Source organism: Molothrus ater, chromosome 2 (genome assembly GCF_012460135.2).
Source record: "Molothrus ater isolate BHLD 08-10-18 breed brown headed cowbird chromosome 2, BPBGC_Mater_1.1, whole genome shotgun sequence".
NCBI classification, from domain to species: Eukaryota; Metazoa; Chordata; class Aves; order Passeriformes; family Icteridae; genus Molothrus; species Molothrus ater.
Genome location: NC_050479.2, coordinates 70,407,332 through 70,426,238, shown reverse-complemented (window position 1 = coordinate 70,426,238; position 18,907 = coordinate 70,407,332). Strand labels below are relative to the sequence as shown.

Sequence of the window (18,907 nt, the reverse complement as noted above, 5' to 3'; positions counted from 1 at the left end):
ATTTAAAAACAAAACCAAAAATTTCCACTGGTGTGACTTGGGAGAAGAGATAGGGAATGATGCCACAAAATGAAAATTCCAAGTCTCCTAAATGTTATACTTTGCTGTTGTGTTTGATTTTCATAATTTAACATGTAGAAATTAAAAAAAAAAAAAACTACACATGTTTTATTAGTAGGCTTATTTTTCATTATCAGGTTTTTTTATATTTTTAGGGAATAAGAGTCATAAACAGTTAAGAGATTCCTTAGTTTTCTGTAGAAGAGATAGTGCATTTATAGTTCCCTTTGGTAGTTGAAAACTCAAGTGGCTATTTCCTTCACATGTTTAACTGCAGTCAGATTTACATCTCCTTCTTTAGGAGATGTAGACACAACTAATCCTACATTGTGACCAGTTAATTTTGAATTTGAGATTTTTAACTGTAACATGAATTTACCATGATCATCCCTGATTTAAAGACTTTGGTACTTTATTCTGCTATATTTATTACTAAGATGAATTTTGAACCGTTCTTATGATCTGAATAAAGGGTATATTGTAGGGTTATGTCAATACATTTCTACAGCATTTTTGGTATGTGAGATGAAATAACAATTCATTTTTTTAGAATCTGCCTTTTATGTAATAGGCCTCCTTTCTTATGTACAGATTTTTTTTAGGTGCAACATCTTTTATACTTTTTAATGGTACTTTAGTAGGGTTTTTTTTGCTGTTGTCATTAAAATCTGTTGGACGTGGTGTTGAGGGTAACCTTTTTTTCAAGTTTACACCTCTGATGTTAGTGTTGTCCCTCTGAGGATTTTCCACAAGGTTATGTAGTTTGCTCATTCCTACAATAAGTACTGCTGTTGTCAGCAGCAGTGTACAAAGTGAGTTTTCTTATTCTTGCTGCTCTCATGCTGCATGTTACTGCTGGGGAGCACCACAGAGTTGAAGATACCAACCTATTTCAGTGCAGGAAAGTAAGAATAAATTGGTAGGAAAATAAGTTTGCAGATTGACCAGCTTCTCTAAGCCTACTGGTAGGTGGAGGAGCTTCTGAAGTTACTTAATGTTTAAATTCTAGGCAACAGGGAAAGAAAACAGATTTTTCCCAACATGAGCTCTCTGTTAGAAGGAAGAAATTCAGTTGAATTGAGTCTTATTGTGCCCTTAAAGTACAGCCTGCTAAGTGGCCCATTTTGTTACTCACAGTTGGCTGTGGAAGATGTTTATAAATGGGACTTCTTTCAACTTTTTTTCTTTTTACTTACTGCTTTTTTTTTTCCTGTTTTGTCTTTGAATGTCTCTTTATCTTCAAACATCTCTTTATTTTCAGAGAAGGAAATTGCCCATGTCCCAAAATCATGGAGAAGCCTTGGGCTGCATTATGATTCTAAACAGACTATTGGCAAAATATTTTTTTAACTTTTGTAAAATAAGCTTGGTCATGGTGTTTGGCACTCCTGCAGACTCTTACCGCTCCCTTTAAAAAGTATTCCCCCAATTTCCTTTGCTCTCAAAGAATTACACTAAGTTTTTCAATAAAAATATCACTTGGCTTAAAAGTAAAAGTAGGATATTCCTACTCTTGTAAATAGAAAAGCTGGTATTGGGTTTAGTTGGGTAATCATGGTATTTTAGCAGCCTCAGAGTAGAACATGTTAGGAGTGGGTTAGGAATTGGTTTATTGCTTTGTATCTCAACTGCACCAGCACAATTCAGAGAATTTAAGTCTTAGAAGTCTTTGGTTATTTTTTTCCTCATTCTGGAGTGGAGTGCAGCATGGTGCTAAAAAATGTGAACTGAACTTAATTTATTTTCCTTCTTTTTGCCATGCTTATATTTCTTCTAGACTGCATGGGTAGGCTGAGGACCCAGCAGAGGTCACTTGGTCTGGGTTCCCACATGCAGCAGCTGGGCAGAGCAAAGCAAGGGAACAACAGTTCATTCCCCACAGCCCTGGGTCACTGTGAGGGCAGAGCAAGATTGGGCTTTGAAGCTTTTGATTTCAGCTCTTAAAATGGCCTTTAAATGAGAAGATTAATTTTTTCAAGGACTTCATTGATTGCTTTGAGGAGACCAAATGGTGTGTTCTTTGAGCCACCCTGTTGAATTTCAGCGTTAAAGCCCTGATTGTAAAAGAGTTAACATACACAGCTGAAAGAGTGTTCTTCCAGTTTTGTTCTAGGAAACAGCTGAGGGTTTTTCCCCCTAAAAATTCCTAGAGAAGGTCTGCCATCTGGTATGGAGAATTTTAGTCCAGATTTAATTTGGCAGAAATTTGACCAATTAAAAGTAGTTGTACCATCTTAAGTGTATGGCAGGCTTCATTGTTGTAATATGGCTAGATTTATGGTACCTCATAACCTCATGTTAACCTCATGTTAACACTGACTTGTCCTTCAAAGACCTTGAAATCTAAGCAGATGAGCAACAGGGCAATGAGAAGAACCTTTAGTCCGTCCCACTTTGCTCCCTGTCCTGACAGTGGTGGTAATGCATGTAACAGCAACTGTGTGGAAGTGCTTCTCTTGAAATAGAGATCTCTCCAAACACCTCAAAATGAAGTAGATAAACATGTAGGGCAGTGAGAATAACCTATAGTCCAATTTGTTCTGCTTCATATTTCTGTTGAGTGACAGCTGGATAGCCATTGCTTGCTAAGGCGGGTAGAGGATAAAACAATTTTTAGCTGTGAAAATTTCCCCCTCTTTCTATCAGCAGCATTCGAAATCTCTGTGCTGTAAAGCAGCTTGGGGTTATATTCAGAAGCTGCTTGTGGAGTGGTCCATAACTTCCTTATCCACCATGAGTTTGCGTTAATTTAATCTTAAAATCAAATTACCAAAGATCATCAAAAGATCAAATTGTGTAATTTGATCTTAAATCTGTTTATGCTTTTGATCCCTGTAATAATCTTACATCATGAGTTGCACAGTTGAGTTTTGTGCTTAGTATCATAATGGCTTCATGCAGCTTGTTTTCCTCTGAGTTGTGTAGAGGTATGTACTCTGGGGCATTGTGTAACACCTTGTTTTGGCCACAAGACTTTGTGCTCAGCATTGTCTCTTTCTTTTCCAGGCAGGAAATTTTAGGGGTTTATTACATGGAAGCTTCTTAATGCTTCTATCGTTGCCTTCCCTCTTCTTTTTTTTCTTTTTTTTTGTGTCAAATGCTGTGTATTTTCTTGTCTTTTATCTCACTGCATCCATGTAATTGGCCCCTTACTGAAGTCTTCTCTTGTCTGCTTGCTGTTAGTTCATTCTCCTCATTATCTGTGTTCAGATATTGCCCGTTAATTTCACTTTTTTCTCCATTCCCTAGGTGGTGATTAATAGGGAAAAGTGTGTGCTTTAGGTAGGAATAAAGCAATTCAAAGTTTTACAAATGGTGAGAACTGGAAGAAACAAGTAGATTGGTTCTCAGTCCTTATCTACAGCTTAGTTTTATGTGCCTTAAGGATGGTTGAATTTCATTTTTTTAGGATGGCTCTTCATGGCTGTGAAAGCTGGAGTCATTAAAAATGAATAAGGCTTCTTATGTAACTTGGAGGTTTGAGGCTATAAAAGTACTCTAAATATTGAAGCAATGCTGTTAAGTGTCATGCCCCCCAGGAGCACTGTGGATGCCTGCCCAGAAGTGGGAATGACAAGCACTCCAGCTCTTAAAAATTTTGAGTCTTTGAGGCTGAGAATGAGAAAAACTGCAGCAAAAGAAGATACTAAATTCTATCTCTTCCTGATTTTGCTTTTGGTAGTTGGAGTTACTAACAGGCTTGCATTTTCAGTAAGTGACTCTAAGGTATATACTGGTTGAAGTACAGAAAGGTCACAGTATTGCTTTTAGGAGTGTTATATACATTTGAACCTAAGCAAACTTTGTCACAGACTCATAAAATGGTTTGGATTGGCAGGGGCCTTCAGGATCATCCAGTTCTAGCTCCCCTGTCAGGGACAGGGACACCTTCCACTGGAATCCACTTCTGGATTCTTCACATTGCTCTAACATCTGGTGGAGATTTTAATTAATCTTGGCAGTTTCAATTGCAGTTTGGTACCTTGGAGAAAGAAAAGGTCCTTTAATGTGATATTAGTTCTGGGCTGGTCAAGAATTCATTAAAATATGGGCGAGACTTACTGTGTCCTAGAGTAATACATTTATGTGAGATAAAGCCCCAGCTAGGCTTATTTCTAGTGCTAATTGTTTGCTGTGTTTTCTTTTTGATAAGAGAAGGAAGAAATGGAAGTGTTAATCATTGCATTTAGAAAAACAAGTTTTTAAGTGATGTCAATCTAATGAGAGCAAACTTATTATTTAACTTTATCAGAGTGTTGTGGTTTGCTTACAGTTTAGCTGGATATCCAGGCATTTAACTAATAAAGAATGAAAAGAAAATAAGATGCATAATTTGCATTAAGTAGAAACTGATGTCTGAATGGTACTGAACAGCTCACTTTGAATTTATGGTGCAATTAAAAAAAAAAAACAAAACAAATTTCTTTTTCTCTTCACAGAAAAGATGATAAAGATTACGCTTTAAAACAGATAGAAGGTACTGGAATTTCCATGTCTGCATGCAGAGAAATAGCAGTAAGTAACAGTTGTTTTACTTGCAAACTTACTAAAATTATTAATTTGCATGAATACTGGATTTTTTCTGCTCAGTCTTGTTATTTTACTGTGGATGCTGTATTTTTATCATAGGGGTATAAAGTAAGTACAAATGTCATGGGAGATTTTATGTACCTGTCATGTATGCTGTCTGAAACTGATTGTTTTTGAGTTGCAACTGCCTGCCTCAGGGCAGATTATATTTAAATGCAGCAGTTTAAAAACACGATTGGCGTTAGTGATTTAAAAGTCACATTTGGTCTGACTTTTAGTATTCAGTTCTCTTTCTAAGGAAATTAGTTCTTACTGGTTTACAATGATAAAAACATTTTAACTTCTATTTAGGTGAATAAACTGAGGCTGTTGTTGCCTTGGAGGCTGTAATACAGCTGTGAATGCTGTTCAAACATTTTCTTTAGTTTTTCAGGTTTACATTTGTATATTTCATGCCTTTAGAAACTGGTGAATAATGTCTGGTTATAGTTTGTGAGAAGCTTGGGAAGAAGTTGTGGAAAACCCGATGTTGTGAAGCTTACCTGTTGTATGTTCTTATGTTTTACTGCTGCTTGGGTTTGTTGTTCTTTAAATGCTTCAAATGAAGTTGCTTACTGAAAGGAAATGTGGCTAACTTATTTAGGGTGTGTGTGGGAAGGGAATAATTTCTTTTCCGCCCATATTCCTCAAGAGTGTAAAACTTCACCCTAAATTTAATTTTCTATGACTGAAGTGAGTACTAGGCTTTCCCACTTAGTCAAATTCCAGTTGGCTTAGTGATGTCAAAAACATTAGTTCTTGCACAGAGATGAACAAGAAGCACAAAGAGTAATCTTTACGAGATGCTCTTTTTGTCCAATGGTGAAAGCTGAGCCCTCTGCTATTGTAGACATCCACTCTGAATTAAAGGAGCAGGAAACAGGGTCTTAAATTTTGTTACCTTCAGCCACTTGGGCACAAGTTTTCCAAATACTGTGACTCAGGCTGAATGCTTTTAGGAAATGTCAGCTACCATTTCAGCGGGATTTGGGATAAGTTGTTGTCTTTCTGCAGTGATTTACCTAAAAAGATTTGAAGAGTTTGTGCTGCTTGAACTTGGCAGGAGAAGCCTGGCTGGTCTTGGGGAGGTGTCTCTGCTCTGTCTATGACTGTAATTCAGTTTCTGTGCATTATGAGAATCATTAACTTGGCTGACAGGCAGCAAGGATTTGGCCTCATTCCTCTTGGGCAGCAAGGTCCCCCAGTATTGATGGAAAAGGTGCAAGCAGCAGGATTGCTTTCTCCATGCTCTGAGCTGCTGCAGCATGTGCCTTTGGAAGAGAACAGCAGTACAACTCAGGGCCATGTGTGACAGGATTGGTGAAGGAAGGAGGGAACACAGTGCAAATACCAAAGATGCCAAGAAAGCAGGTATTGAGAGCACGAGAGGCATGGAGCCAAAAGCAGGTGTAGGGATAGAAGGAGAAACTTGAAGCAATATTTCTTGAGCTATAGTTGACTTTACTTCTGGTTATGCTTCCAGGCTTCTGACTTGTAATAATGTGGTTAAATTTTCCTGGAGTTGAATTAATAATTCACTATGCACTTTGAATTGGTTTCTTGCTATTCTTTTGATGTTGCTGTTTGAAGCGAACAGGAGAATTTTTTTCCGTCTGGAATGGTGTTATTTTAATTCTGTTAAATAGATTTTTTCCACCCTTCTATCAATTAATGTTATAAAAGGAGCAAAATGAACTTCCTATGGAAATGAATCAAATTGATGATGATAATAATCATACTGTTTATATTGATTATGTGAATATGCTACTGAGTTAACCAGCAGTATTATACCCTGTCGTCTGTACAAATAGCTAATAAAATTATTTGTTGTTGTACTTAAAAAGTCAAGGCTGCATGCCAGACTTTGTTACAGTGTGTTCTGGACTATCCAAATTAACGTCAATGCGTTAAGAGCGTGGTGATGTTAGGAGGAACTAGGATGATTTGGTTTGCATATGAGCCATATCCATTTCAGTTTCTCTGGAGAGCTGAGGCTTATGTCTTCTACTCTGTGACAGTCTAGGAAGAATGTAGTTTGATATAAATTGCAGAGAAGCTCTTCTTTTTACAGCTCTGCCATGGCTTTTGTCTTATGATGACTAACTTCAGGTTTGGAGTATTGAGTAACTTTTATATTTAAAAATGCCCATAACTTATTCTTTTAAGACATCTGTTTGATGCAGACATCTGAGTTGGAGAAGGGTGTAAGAAAAATAAAGTAAGTATTGAAATTTATCAGTTTCAGGAAAGGTTTCAACTGGGTTAGAGACCTGATTTCAGATGTCTGAATCAGTTATGGGCTGAGCTAAATCTATAACTCAGTTTAAATAAGTGATTTGTTTGGGGTTTTTTTCTTCAATCATTTGAACTTTGATTTTCTTCAACCATCTGTTTACTTGGTGGAGTTAACAGTTACTGTGCTAATTGAATCAATATGTTTCATATCAAGCTAGTTGAAGAGTTGTATTTTTCCTTATCTTTGCCCCATTCATCCGCCATGGTAAACATTTGTGAATCCTGCCTCTTTTAGAACCTTAACTGAATGTTTGGCTGCTCATATCTTGTTGTCTGCAGATCTGTGCACTGCCTGCTATACTGGGTATCTGTTTTGTGATCTGCAATTTCACTTCTGAGGATTTAAGCAGGCACTAAAAACTGCATGTTCAGCATGCCATGAGCGTAATTTGTGGTAGATGGGAGAGCAGAGAGACCGAATGGTGAGAAGAGTTGTACAAAAATATGCAGAATGTACAAGCCCAAATGATTGATTCCTCGTCTTCTGATTTAATCACGTGGAAGAAAGTCATTAAAGTCTATCCACCTGGAATAGTGCAGCAAATGCTATTTCACAGTTCGCAAAGCAGGAGAATTCTTCAAGGCTGTAGAAAGCTGAAGTAGTTAACCAGGCTCTAAATAGAGCTTCAGGATTTTGGCTTGGACAGTTTCCTATGTAGAAGTCCTAGCTTTTGAAGCAACCAAGTCGCTTGCTGAAATGTGTTATGTTGATTAGTTTTTTTCATTCAGTTTTAGCAGGTTTGCAAGTACTTTGCTTGCATATGCTTCCTTTGGCTAGCAAGGACTTGGCTTAGGCTTAGGTTTTGTTTGGGATTTTTGTTTTGTTTAGTTGAGGGAGCTATGAAGGTTTTGGGTTTTTTTTTTTGTTGTTTTTTTCTTTTTACCAGTTTTCCATGTAATTTGTTTATTGGTGCCTGGTTAGGTCAACAGAAGTACCTGATAGCATTAATTTTTGTCTTGGCTCTGAAGAGGAAGTTGCTGGGTGTCATAGGAGATGCTTTCAGTGATGGAAATGGTGAAAGTGACAGTGCAGATCTGAGGTGGACAGTGCTGTGCTCTGGCTGTCTCCTGCCTGAGTTGTGTCCTTTAAACACCATATCCAGTTTGTGTGAGTTAAAACAGCCTTGAGGCTGCCAGGGATGGAACAGAAAACTACAGAACAATAAGCAGCTGGCTTCTCTGGTTGTTTTTGCTCTTTAGGTCTGCCTTGGAGGCATTCCTAGGATTTTATGTTTCCTGTTGTAACAAGTGCAGGCTGTTATCACAAAAGATGATGTCCTCTGTGTTGGATCTAGCAATAGTGTGACTGTAGGACGTTCATCTTTACCAAAGGGCAAAAGAGCAGTTTTGTGGAGTGAGCAAGCAGAGTTGAACCGTCCTTTGGATGTGCTCTTACTTAACAGAACTCCTGTGAAAGGGAGAGCCTCTGCAGCAGGCCTGCTCATCTCTGCATCTGCACTGTCCCCATGGCTTTCACCTGGGCTGGAGGGTGGCAGAGGGAGACACAGAGGCACAGCAGCAGGCTCAGCCCCCATGGCAAGGGAGAAGGGAGCTGCTCGTGGTGAGTGGTCTTTACCTGAGTTGACCTTGGTGGAGGAGGCTCCTCTAGAGAGTAACTGGTCCTTCTCACACACTGGGCCTTCCGTGCCCTGGGTGATGACAGTGTCTCACCATTGATTATCAGGTCTCTCTTCCCTCTGCCAGTGGAAGGGATGGAAGAAGGCTGTAAAGGCTCTTTCACAGCCAGTCTGAGGATGACTGTGGTCTCTGCAGCCTGCAGCAGCCAGAGAGACTCAATGAGGCAGAAGCCAAAACTGGGTGACACCAGGATTTACCCTCTTCAACACCTTCCCCTGTTAAGGAACAAACAATGAGCTTGCCTGAAGAGATCCTGAACCAGCTGTGTGGCAATGAACCATAGTTTGGTGTAGGTTCCTCAGGTTATGGGTGTTGTCATGTCCCTTCCACACTAACAGTGAAAGCAGTTTCCCATGAGAAAGACCAAACCCTCCTCATGTCTGGGGGCATGTTATGGTTTCCTGGCAATCTTTGCATGTAGTGAAAGGTGACAAAGTACTGAGGAAGACGGATGTCTAATTTTACTCTTTTTGGCATGTTTAATGATTCTCAAATGCTTTAGTTTAATACTAACATGGTATGTAAAATATCAGTTCTGACTGAGTTCTTACCCAGCTACATTACTGATCTGAGGACAGATTCTTGAGAGCTTTTGTGTGAAGGGAGTGTAGCACTGTTTTTAGTTCTGTGACAGTGGAACAAAGATGATGACTAAATGTTGTAATTAGAATCCTTAGGAATCATGTTTTCTGTGAACAGCAGAATTTGTTGAAGCTTGACATCCAGTGTCTGTCTCATCTGGGTTCTTCTCCCACCTCCTTACTTTGAGAGAACATTTAGTAACACTTCTTTTAATACTTCAGATGTGTTTGGAATTAGAAGGTGCTAATAAATATTGACTTGCATGTGACATCACATAAGACTCACTTATTTTAGAAACTGTGAAAGATAAAAAGAAATATGGGGTTTTTTTTTCACTGGACATTTTGTGTTGTCAGGCTTCTTTTTTGCACATTTAGGAGTTTAAAAATATCAAAAGAAGAAAATATACATCTTTTTTTGAAATTGTTGCTTTGTCTGAAGAACTGGAGCTTCAAAAATGTGTTGTCAGCTTCATAATAAATTCTTAGGGTGAGCAGTATTATAACTTTGTTACAATGCCTTTGTAAGCTTTTATTTGAACACTTCTGGAAGGAAAACAGCATGTACTTTTAGCAGGTACTCTGTTCTTTTTTAGTACTGTGGAATGTCTGACTTGTGAGAATATAAACTAAAATTGTATTTACAGTGAAGCAAACAGATCTTGAGTCTGATGCAGAGCAGCTAAGCCAGCCTGGGATTTGAGCCGTTGTATAATAAAATTTGGGGATTGGTTGTTATATAACAAGTTTAAAGCACTTGAGTCGAGCTCCACTGTTTCATAGGAAACTAAGAATAGTGATTTGAAAGTTTTTACAAGTGTTTGTGGCTTAGAATTGGTGACATCTCTCAAGTCATATTCTACTCCTGCTCGTGCAGAAAAGCAAAGGGTACTTAAAAATTTAGCAAGCTACAAGTTAAACTTGTAAGGAAAAGAGATCTCTGAAGGCAGTTTCTGAGTCTCATTCTAGTAATGAGTCTGTGAACATTATTCAGCCTTTAAGCCAAAATTAATCATGACTAATTTGTACCCATTTGTACTTATCATAATATTGTTAGTTAAAATAGCTCTTCTCTTCTGCTCTCATTTTAAAGAGAGAGATAGAGACTGTTTCTTCTCTGCTTTGTTTCAGCAGGCTATTAGCATTTTGTCTTGGCTTGCTGCTTTTCTTTGAGCAGTAGGCTCTCCCTTCCTCTGGGTGTAGGCTTAGGCTTTCTTTGTCCTGTTGCAGTTGGATTTAATCTTCCCTGAATGGGTCAGAATTACACATAATGTTTCAGGTAATGGCTTATTGCTGTCTATACTCATCTGTTGTAGCAGTAATTCCACTGGCACCTTACTTGTTACAGGATGAGTAAAATTTGTCATTTCTCTTTCCAGTCTGAAAGTTGCCTTTCTGCATCAACTGCAGTCTGCTTTGTGTTCCAAGGCCCTGCTTGCCCATTTTTGCATTTCAAGGCCATGGCATGACTTAATGTATGATGTTTGTTTTTGGATCCCTTGGTGAAACTGATGAGAACCTTTTTGAAGCATGAGATGACAATTAGAGTTGGAATTTATGCTATCAAACTAGCCATGTAATGCAACAGTGACTTTTGTTTAAATGAGTGTTTGGTTGATACTGCCAATGGTTTTGTGTGTAGCCAGTTTTCTGACTGTCCTAGGGCTTGGAAGAGGTGCTGCATGGCACTCAAAGAAGGCGGTCAGAGCAAGAAGCTGCTTTTTCTAAGATAGCTGATGTCCTGACAGAGGGGAGACTCCTGGGCTGGGTTACCTGGCAAACTGCTCTAGCAACTGTGCTCTGTTAATGGATTTTGGAATCATTTAGGTTTGGAAAGACCTGTATCAAGTCCAGCCACTAACCCAGCACTGCCAAGTCCAGCACTAAACCATGTCCCTCAGCACAACACATCTGCATGTCTTTCAAATACCTCCAGGGATGGTAGTGCAGCCACTTTCCTAGGCATCCTGTTCCAGTCCTTGACAAGCATTTTGGTGAAGTAATTTTTCCTGATAACTGATCTTAACCTCCCCAGTGCGACTTGTATTATGGAAGTCAGCATGGTAGTAGTGCAAGGCTGCATTTGCAGGTTAACATTCCCTGTGGACCACAAAGGTTAGCAAGTGTCAAGAGCAGGGGTGAAATGCCACTTGCAGCAGAGCTAGAAATCCTCACTTACGTGAAGAGGGCTTTGTCTTGGCTTGTGAGAATTGTTGCAGTCGTGGAGAGCTTCACAGGAAATTTAGGAATATCACCAGAGGAAGCAGGTCATGTTCATAAAAATTGTGCTGGCTTCAGCTCATATTTTACGTGAAAGATAATTGTTGTTAGTGCAAGAAAAGATTGGTCTTAGTCATGCTGCAGTTTTCCTGGTTTCCTTACTGCTGCTGTTGATTATTTAATATCATCCTGTTTTACTTCACTTTCTCCTTGTTCCTGAAGCAATTTAACAATTTTATGCATCATTGGGACACTTTGATTTACTGTCTCTCAGCTGACCCGTGGCTATGTGGAATGAGTATTTCTTCATTTCAAGAGGGAGGTGGAGGGACCTTAGTTTGAGCCCAGGACCTGCACAAAGGGATGCTGTTTCCCTTGCTGGATCTTGAACAGTATGAAAACAAGGGTAGGACCAGCCAGGGGCAAACATGGGCTTCCAAAACTGATGTTATTGGCATCTTTGTCATTTGCTGATTTTCTAGTTCTTTGAAGGTCTGTTGGATGTCCTTCTTTATAAGGGGGTACCCAGTCTAACTAATATAAGAGAAACCTTTCTGGCTGAGGAAATAGATTTGAATCATCATATGTTATGCAAATAAAAAGGAAGGCAATTTACTGAGAGCCAAACACATCATTTTTGTCTGCTTTCTTTTTGTGTTCTACAGAACTGAGCTAGGATAGACAGAAGTAGTTAGATGACAGTCATTAGGCCAAAAAATACCCTTTATCATTAGGAGGCATCATAGTGATAGTCAAAGCATGTTTCTTGCAGTCTGCTTTGTCTGAACTGTCTTTGTTTGAACTCTGTCAGCTGCTGGACACAAGTCAAGTCATCTGGTAGGGAAGGCATGTGGTTTATGGGCTAGAGAGGCCTGGTTCATGGAGACTGAGGTTGCTGAAAATGCTCTTTGCAGCCCATGTGATATATTATCATCTGCATGAGCTGTTTCAGATACTTCAGAGACAGTGTTTGCATTTGTCACTGTGAACATTTCAACCTTTCCAAGACAGTGATTCAGGAATCATCTGTCGCACTGCAGCAATCATTTCCTTATGCTGATGGATTTGCTGATACATGTTAGCCTTTCTGTTTACTGGGTTGTGGCTGGCTGGCTTTGACTGAACCCATCAGTTTTTTAAGCAGACTGAAAGAATGTGGATTTAACAGTTATTCAACACAGAAGGCAGAGGCAGAAACCAGCAAGAATGATAAACTAAGTGCACAGATGCACAAACAGGAAGAGGTGCTGCCAGTGACAGTAGCAAAGGCCAGAACTCCTAACACAATGGTGATGGGCTGCAGTAGGAACTTCTCAGGAGTGCTCTTGAACAGTGAGTGTCAGCTGGGACTGATGAGAAGAAAAGCAGGTTGCTGTGGAATTTTTAGGAGGATAGTGGGGATTTTGGGTAGTTGAGAGGATTGCTGGGATGTTTAGAGGAAAAATAAAAGGTAGGAAGGGGAATGATCAAGGTGGAGTGGTGAGGAAAAAAGCAAAGAATGCTGTCAATCTCAAGTCTGCAAAGACTACCTTAGAACAAACAAGGGAGAATTCCATCTATGTTACTTCACTACACAGGCAGGGAGCTCTTCTGCTGCATTACTTAAAGGTTTCTCATATTTGTGTCCAGCTTTGGTGATAGGTTTTCTGTGTGTTCTCCAAGCTGAATCATATTTCATGTGAAGAGGATGGATTTTTTTAGGTAGGTGATAGCTGCTACCTCAGGAATAAGGAGTAGGAGAGATTTAAAATGGGAGCAGACAAAAGGGAACATTACATTATTTTTAAGAGCTCTGACTAGTATCTGCATCTTTCATCAAGGAATATTTTGTTGTATCTGGTACAGATGTGTCCATTAGGTCACAGGAAATACAATATTTTTGTATGGACACATAGTTGCTGAACTGTCATTTAATCTTCTGGTATAGTTAATTAAACTTTTTAGCATAAATTTAATATGTGAATTTATGCTGATTAAAGAAAAATGACTTTGTTTTAAGGGCTGGCACAGTGTATTCTTAAACCCTGCAACATCATTCACCATTGAGAGACTGGTCTTTGATGCTGTGCTGTGCCTGTCTTGCATGCAGTTAATCTTCTCCACACCAGCTTGTATGGTGGAGTGTGTTGAATTTGTGACTAGAGCAGTGCTGATAAGCCAGCAGTGCTTTGGCTTATCAGTGCAAAGCCTGTGCTTTTGCTTATAGTGTTCAGGCTTTCTCTGTGTCCCATTCCTGCCCCCTCCTCCCTTTGCATGGAGACTGGCTGGGCACCAGTTCTCTTGTGGGAAGTTGTACATGATTACCTTCGCATTGCTTCTGTTGTTTTTTGTTGTGGGTGTGGTGTTTAATTCCTCTTTCTTTCACTTACTAAACTGTCTTACTCACAAATTTTCTTGAATTTTTGTTCTTCCATTAGTGTCTGACTGAGAGAGGTGAGCAAGTGGCTCTGTGGGGTTTAGCTTCTGGCTGGGGTTAAATTACTACAGGCGATCCCCACCTGTAATTGATAAAAAAGTGCAAATAAGCATTTCTTGGTTTTTCCCATACTGATCTTACTCTTTCTTGGAATTACAGGCATTTAAAGAATTCCATACTTCTTGTAGATCCTGCCTTAAAGTGCCTCGATGTAGTGCTTTTACAAATCCTAGAGTTTTACCATGCTGAAACTCTACAGCCTTCTGCATTGATTTCTATTTCTGCTTTGTCTTCTCTACGCTATCTCCCTGTTTGATCTTGTACTTGAGGTAAAATTTCTGTGGGTTATAGGTCCTTTTTTTCCAAGAAATGGCACACTGAAGACTGGTCAGTGAGTCATAATGCAAGTCTGTCTCAAATGAAATAGGAAAGAAGGAAACAAGCACATGTATATATACTTCCACTTTACTATCTCAGTAGCAGCTAAAATTTTAACACTTATGACAAAGGTATAAATAGAAAAGAATGATTTTTTTTTGTTTCTTCTTTTATGTAGTGGGAAAATTATATTTTAGTGGAAATAGATTGTCTCAGAAGTAAATTCTGTATTCAAAGAGTAGTTTAACTTTCTCTTGGCACTTTTTTAAAAAATTAAAAGCCCTAACCATTCCTTTTAGTGAGAAATGTCATCATTTTTGGCACACTGAACTGGCAGGAATTTGACTAGTCTTGGGTAGTCAAACACATTTTGCTTAGCTAAAGCTTTTTTTCTTTCTTAGCAATTGGATGAGTACAGTATGATTGTAACATGACCAGTAGACCTCAAATAGACTGATGCTGTCTGCATTCAGTTGTTGTGCTGTATCTCATCTAATTTTCCTTTTGCTGGGGTTCAGACTGTAGTTTCTGAAGCAGCTGATCTGGTTTAATGGCTCACTGCTGCTGAAAGAAGATCCAGGTGTGTCCCTTTGCTAGGGCTGTCTCTGCTGTTAGTACTCTGGTTTATTTCAGCTCAAGAGCTCTGTACCAGCTTACCTTTCAGCCTTTATGCATCCAGAGTAGTTTTCTCTTGAACTGGGTGCTGTTTTATGGGTGGCTTCTGTGAATGTACTAACTGGTGTAGTCTTGTGGGTGTACTAACTGGTGTAGTCTGTGTTGTGGTCCAGAAGCTGGACCCTCCTCTGTGGAGAGTGGTGACCTTGTAGATCAGCAGAGTCCACCTTACAAACCACATCTTGGTTTAGCTGACTGCATTAGCAGGCTCTACATCAGCCATCCCATTCAGTCTCAACTGACTGCAATGAAAATGCAACTTTTTCAGATAATTGGAAGTGAGGAGAAAATAGGGTACCCCAAATAGGACTGTCGAAGATTACAGCCTATGCTAAAGGGCAGATGCCACAGCTGGCTGTTTGCAGAGTCATCTTGGTCCTGGATAATAATGAGGTTTACATAGAGTTGAGCTTTTAGAAAATGAGTAGGAAATGAATGCCCTGAGGGGGTTATGACCTGCTTTCAGCTCTGGTTTGAAAGTAATGACTGGTTCTTTCATTAAAAAAAGTGTTTTTCTGTGGCTTGCAGATTTCAGCTTCTCTTGTTTGTGTTCTAAGTATACCACCTCTGGATGTATGTATATAACTGTTGTGGACTTTTTCTTTTGCAGTTGCTGCGGGAGCTCAAGCATCCAAATGTCATTTCTCTGCAAAAGGTGTTCCTTTCTCATGCTGACAGGAAAGTGTGGCTTCTCTTTGACTACGCTGAGCATGACCTCTGGGTAAGGTGAATTGTTTGTAGGTACCAGGCTTCGAGTTTTAATTGCAGCAGAATGACAGTGTCAGGGGAGATGCATAAGTTTTAAGCACAATATAGCTGTTTACTCCATGTTTGTTGGAAGCATTTCCAGTACTAAAGGAAAAGCGATGGAAAATGTTAAGTAAACACACCACACAGTTAAACCTGTGATCTCTTTAAGAAGATAAAAAACTGCAAAAAATCTGCAGAAATCAGCTCTCAGTAGCTAGAAGTCTACTTAAATAAATGTAGATATAAACCCCTATTACAGCAAAAGTAGGGTGCAGGAAAATGTATTGATTATGCAGGTGAATTCCCTTTTAAAATCTTTTTTTTTTTTTCAATAGGACAGATCAGAGTTTTAGTTGCATTGGTTGTTGTCCATGAATACATGAAATGAGAGTAGTGCCACTGTATATTTAATTCATACATTTCAGTGGGAAAAATTTTTCTCAACTCTGCAGAAATTCCTTGTATTTGGGACGAAAGCTATTTATTCCTAATTGCAAGATACAGCTTTAAAATATAAACCTGTTGGAGGCAAAGTAAATTTGTTTTAAGATACAAACTGAATTCCTCTGTTAACTCAATATTTGTAAGCTTAATATCTGTTTGGAATACTTAAATAAAATAGCATGGTAAAATGAAAAATACCATGCAGCTGTGACTTCCCTGAAAAAAGGTGGGTGTGCCTCAAATTAATGATGACATACATAAGGAGGATTGCTCTCAATGCTACAAATGCTAACCTCAAAAGATGCTAAGATTCATACCAAAGGGTGCAACAGAAACAATTTGTAATGAGGGAAAATTTTTATGAATGTGTACATGTGAGAATTGCACACTGAATCATGAGTTGTTTTTTTGTCAGCCTGTCACTTAGTAAAAATCAAAACAAAATAATTTCTTTTAAAAATGGTTTTCCTTATAGTTTGGAATCATTTGGTTTGCCTAAGAACTAGTGTGTCAGTTTTCTTTCTGCTAAGCTAAATGAAAGATGTTTTCTTACTGTTAAATGTCTTGGAAGTTCTGATACTTGTTATTGAGGTTTTGTTACCAAAATAAAATTAGAGACAAAAAAAGGTAGCAAACAGCTGAAATGTTGAGACATTCTTAAGGCTGATAAACAGAAACAGCATCATCTTGAGGAAATGGAGTACAGTTGTTTTGTTTTTATTTTAATATGATGGAAAAAATAAGAGCACTCTTTTTTCCACTACTCCCCTGTATTTATGATATGCTGAGCTACTGAGGTCTAGGAATGTTTGAGAGTTTTTTGTTTGAAAATGTCCTACAAGGCTTCATATTTGTTAGGACTATTATTACTATGACCCTGTTTTTGTTTGTATTTATACATTTCTACTTTGCTTCATACTTAACCTAAATCACCACAGAAGTATTTCTGTTAATGAAACACTGGTTTGTATGTAACTAACTTAGGAGTGACCCTCAATTTTGAGCTTTATGCTTACATGCATATACCTGTATGAACTCCAGAATTCCCCAGCCGCACCAGCTCCTGGTTGTTCACTGTATCTGGATGTGAGAGATTTGGTTGCAGTGACTGGACTGGCTCTGTGCCCCAGAGAGCTGGCCATGGATCAAGTGCTCCAGCACTTGTGTATTTAGGACAGCAGGTTTTAAGTAATGCTGGGAAAGGGCTAGATAATACAGAGTGTATTAGAAAAGCCTGGGACAACCATCTGTTTTCCTGCCTGTCTCTGAAGAGCCACTTCTCTTGGTCCACTGTATGAAAATAACATTTATTTTGGAGTTGGTGGAAGTGAGAGGTGAGAAGAGGTAAAACTTGTGGCTCAGGCTGAGGGATGCTTCTGCATGTGGTGCTTGGTTGACACTGCAGGGATTGTCCCATTTTCATCAATGTTTTTTTTGCTCTGAATGTCTCCATTTTTACCATTGACAGGGCAGAAATGTGCCTGTTCCTCACAGGAAAGCCAAGCCTGGCTGCCTGAAGCAGAGGAGGGCAGGCTGTATAGAGCTGGGCTGCAGCAGGAGAGCAAAGGCAGTTTCCCAAAGGATGTTAGATAGCTGAGTTAGCTAATTGGCACCTGGAATATGAGAAGTCATGAACGTAGGAAGAGCACACGATAGAGGTTTGGTGCCAGGTTTTGGTAGACAAGATCTGGGCTGTTTTGATGATCACACAAGTGCGAGCCATTACAGAAAAAAAGTGTGAATGTGTTAAGAAGTTTGTTCTAGAAATTGCCTCTGTGTTTGAAGGAGGCAAACATGGAAATGGTTACCATGACTATGGCACACCTTGTTGTTGAACTTAGTGACACCTGGGGCTCAAGTACTAAGACAACACATCCTTTTGGGCTCCTCCTTGGTGACATCAATCCTTGTGTCTAAATTTAGAATTACTAAAGGTTTTTTTTCTGTGTCTGACTTGGTGGCTGACTTTCAGATGGACAGATTTGTAGACGTGCTCTGTCAACAGCTTCTGTTCTGAGAGTACTGTGCTATAAGGGTACAGTAAATAAAAAAGGAATAAATCTGGGCTTTTGATTTAAATGTATAAAATTTCTAGTACAGTTTGCAAAAATTTCTGCTTGGCATTAGGTCTTGAATGTTACCGTCATTATTACTGTAGGAGAAAACTTAGAAGTAAAATAATGTAGGAGTTAATACACTTGTAATTCTGTGATTTGATGTACAGGATATCAGCCCATCTTAACAAAAAGACTCCCCAAACAAAAATACCTCTAAAACCTGAAAGATCAGTGATCTAAAAGGAAATGTGCTTTGATGGTCATATTGGTGTTGTATTCCTCATACTCTGCAGGGCTTAGCTGCCTTCTGGGGTTAAACCACAGCAAAAACTGATTTAATTTTTGAGAGATTGCTTTGGGATGGTGATCACTTTACTTAGTACAGTATTAATTTTTTAGTACTTGAGGCCCATGTTTCTAGTTTGGAAAACAAATCATGAAAGGTTGAAAAAACCCTAAAAAGTCTGTGTAAGGAGTTGATGGCAATCTTTTCATGTAAACGTTGCACTTCTTTGATTTTCATTTCTTTTTTCCCCTTTGCAGCATATAATCAAGTTTCACAGGGCTTCTAAAGCAAACAAGAAACCAGTTCAGTTACCTCGGGGAATGGTGAAGTCGCTGTTATATCAGATCCTAGATGGTATTCACTACCTGCATGCTAACTGGGTGTTACACAGGGATTTGGTAAGTGGATCCTCAATGGGTTTTAGCACTGGGATGATGATTGAGGGCAAGGGTTGTTTTTCTTAATGAAAATCCACTGGGAAACAAAAGCCTTGGTGCTAAGAGCATGTACTAATAAATATATATTTTTACACTGCAGT

General features: G+C 38.9%; 1 protein-coding gene across 4 annotated transcripts in view; it reads left to right on the top strand.

The window, feature by feature from the left end:
- CDK8 (cyclin dependent kinase 8) overlaps window positions 1-18,907 on the top strand; it is a 68,749-nt gene that overhangs the window by 15,385 nt on the left and 34,457 nt on the right. For 3 of the 4 annotated variants that reach the window (XM_036404140.2, XM_036404139.2, XM_036404138.1), the window contains exons 2-4: window positions 4,500-4,575; window positions 15,443-15,553; window positions 18,627-18,767. In XM_036404140.2, the coding sequence (XP_036260033.1) occupies window positions 4,500-4,575; window positions 15,443-15,553; window positions 18,627-18,767 (328 nt within the window). Of the gene's footprint in view, window positions 1-4,499; window positions 4,576-15,442; window positions 15,554-18,626; window positions 18,768-18,907 lie in introns of those variants that run through there. The other variant, XM_036404141.1, reaches the window with a different exon arrangement.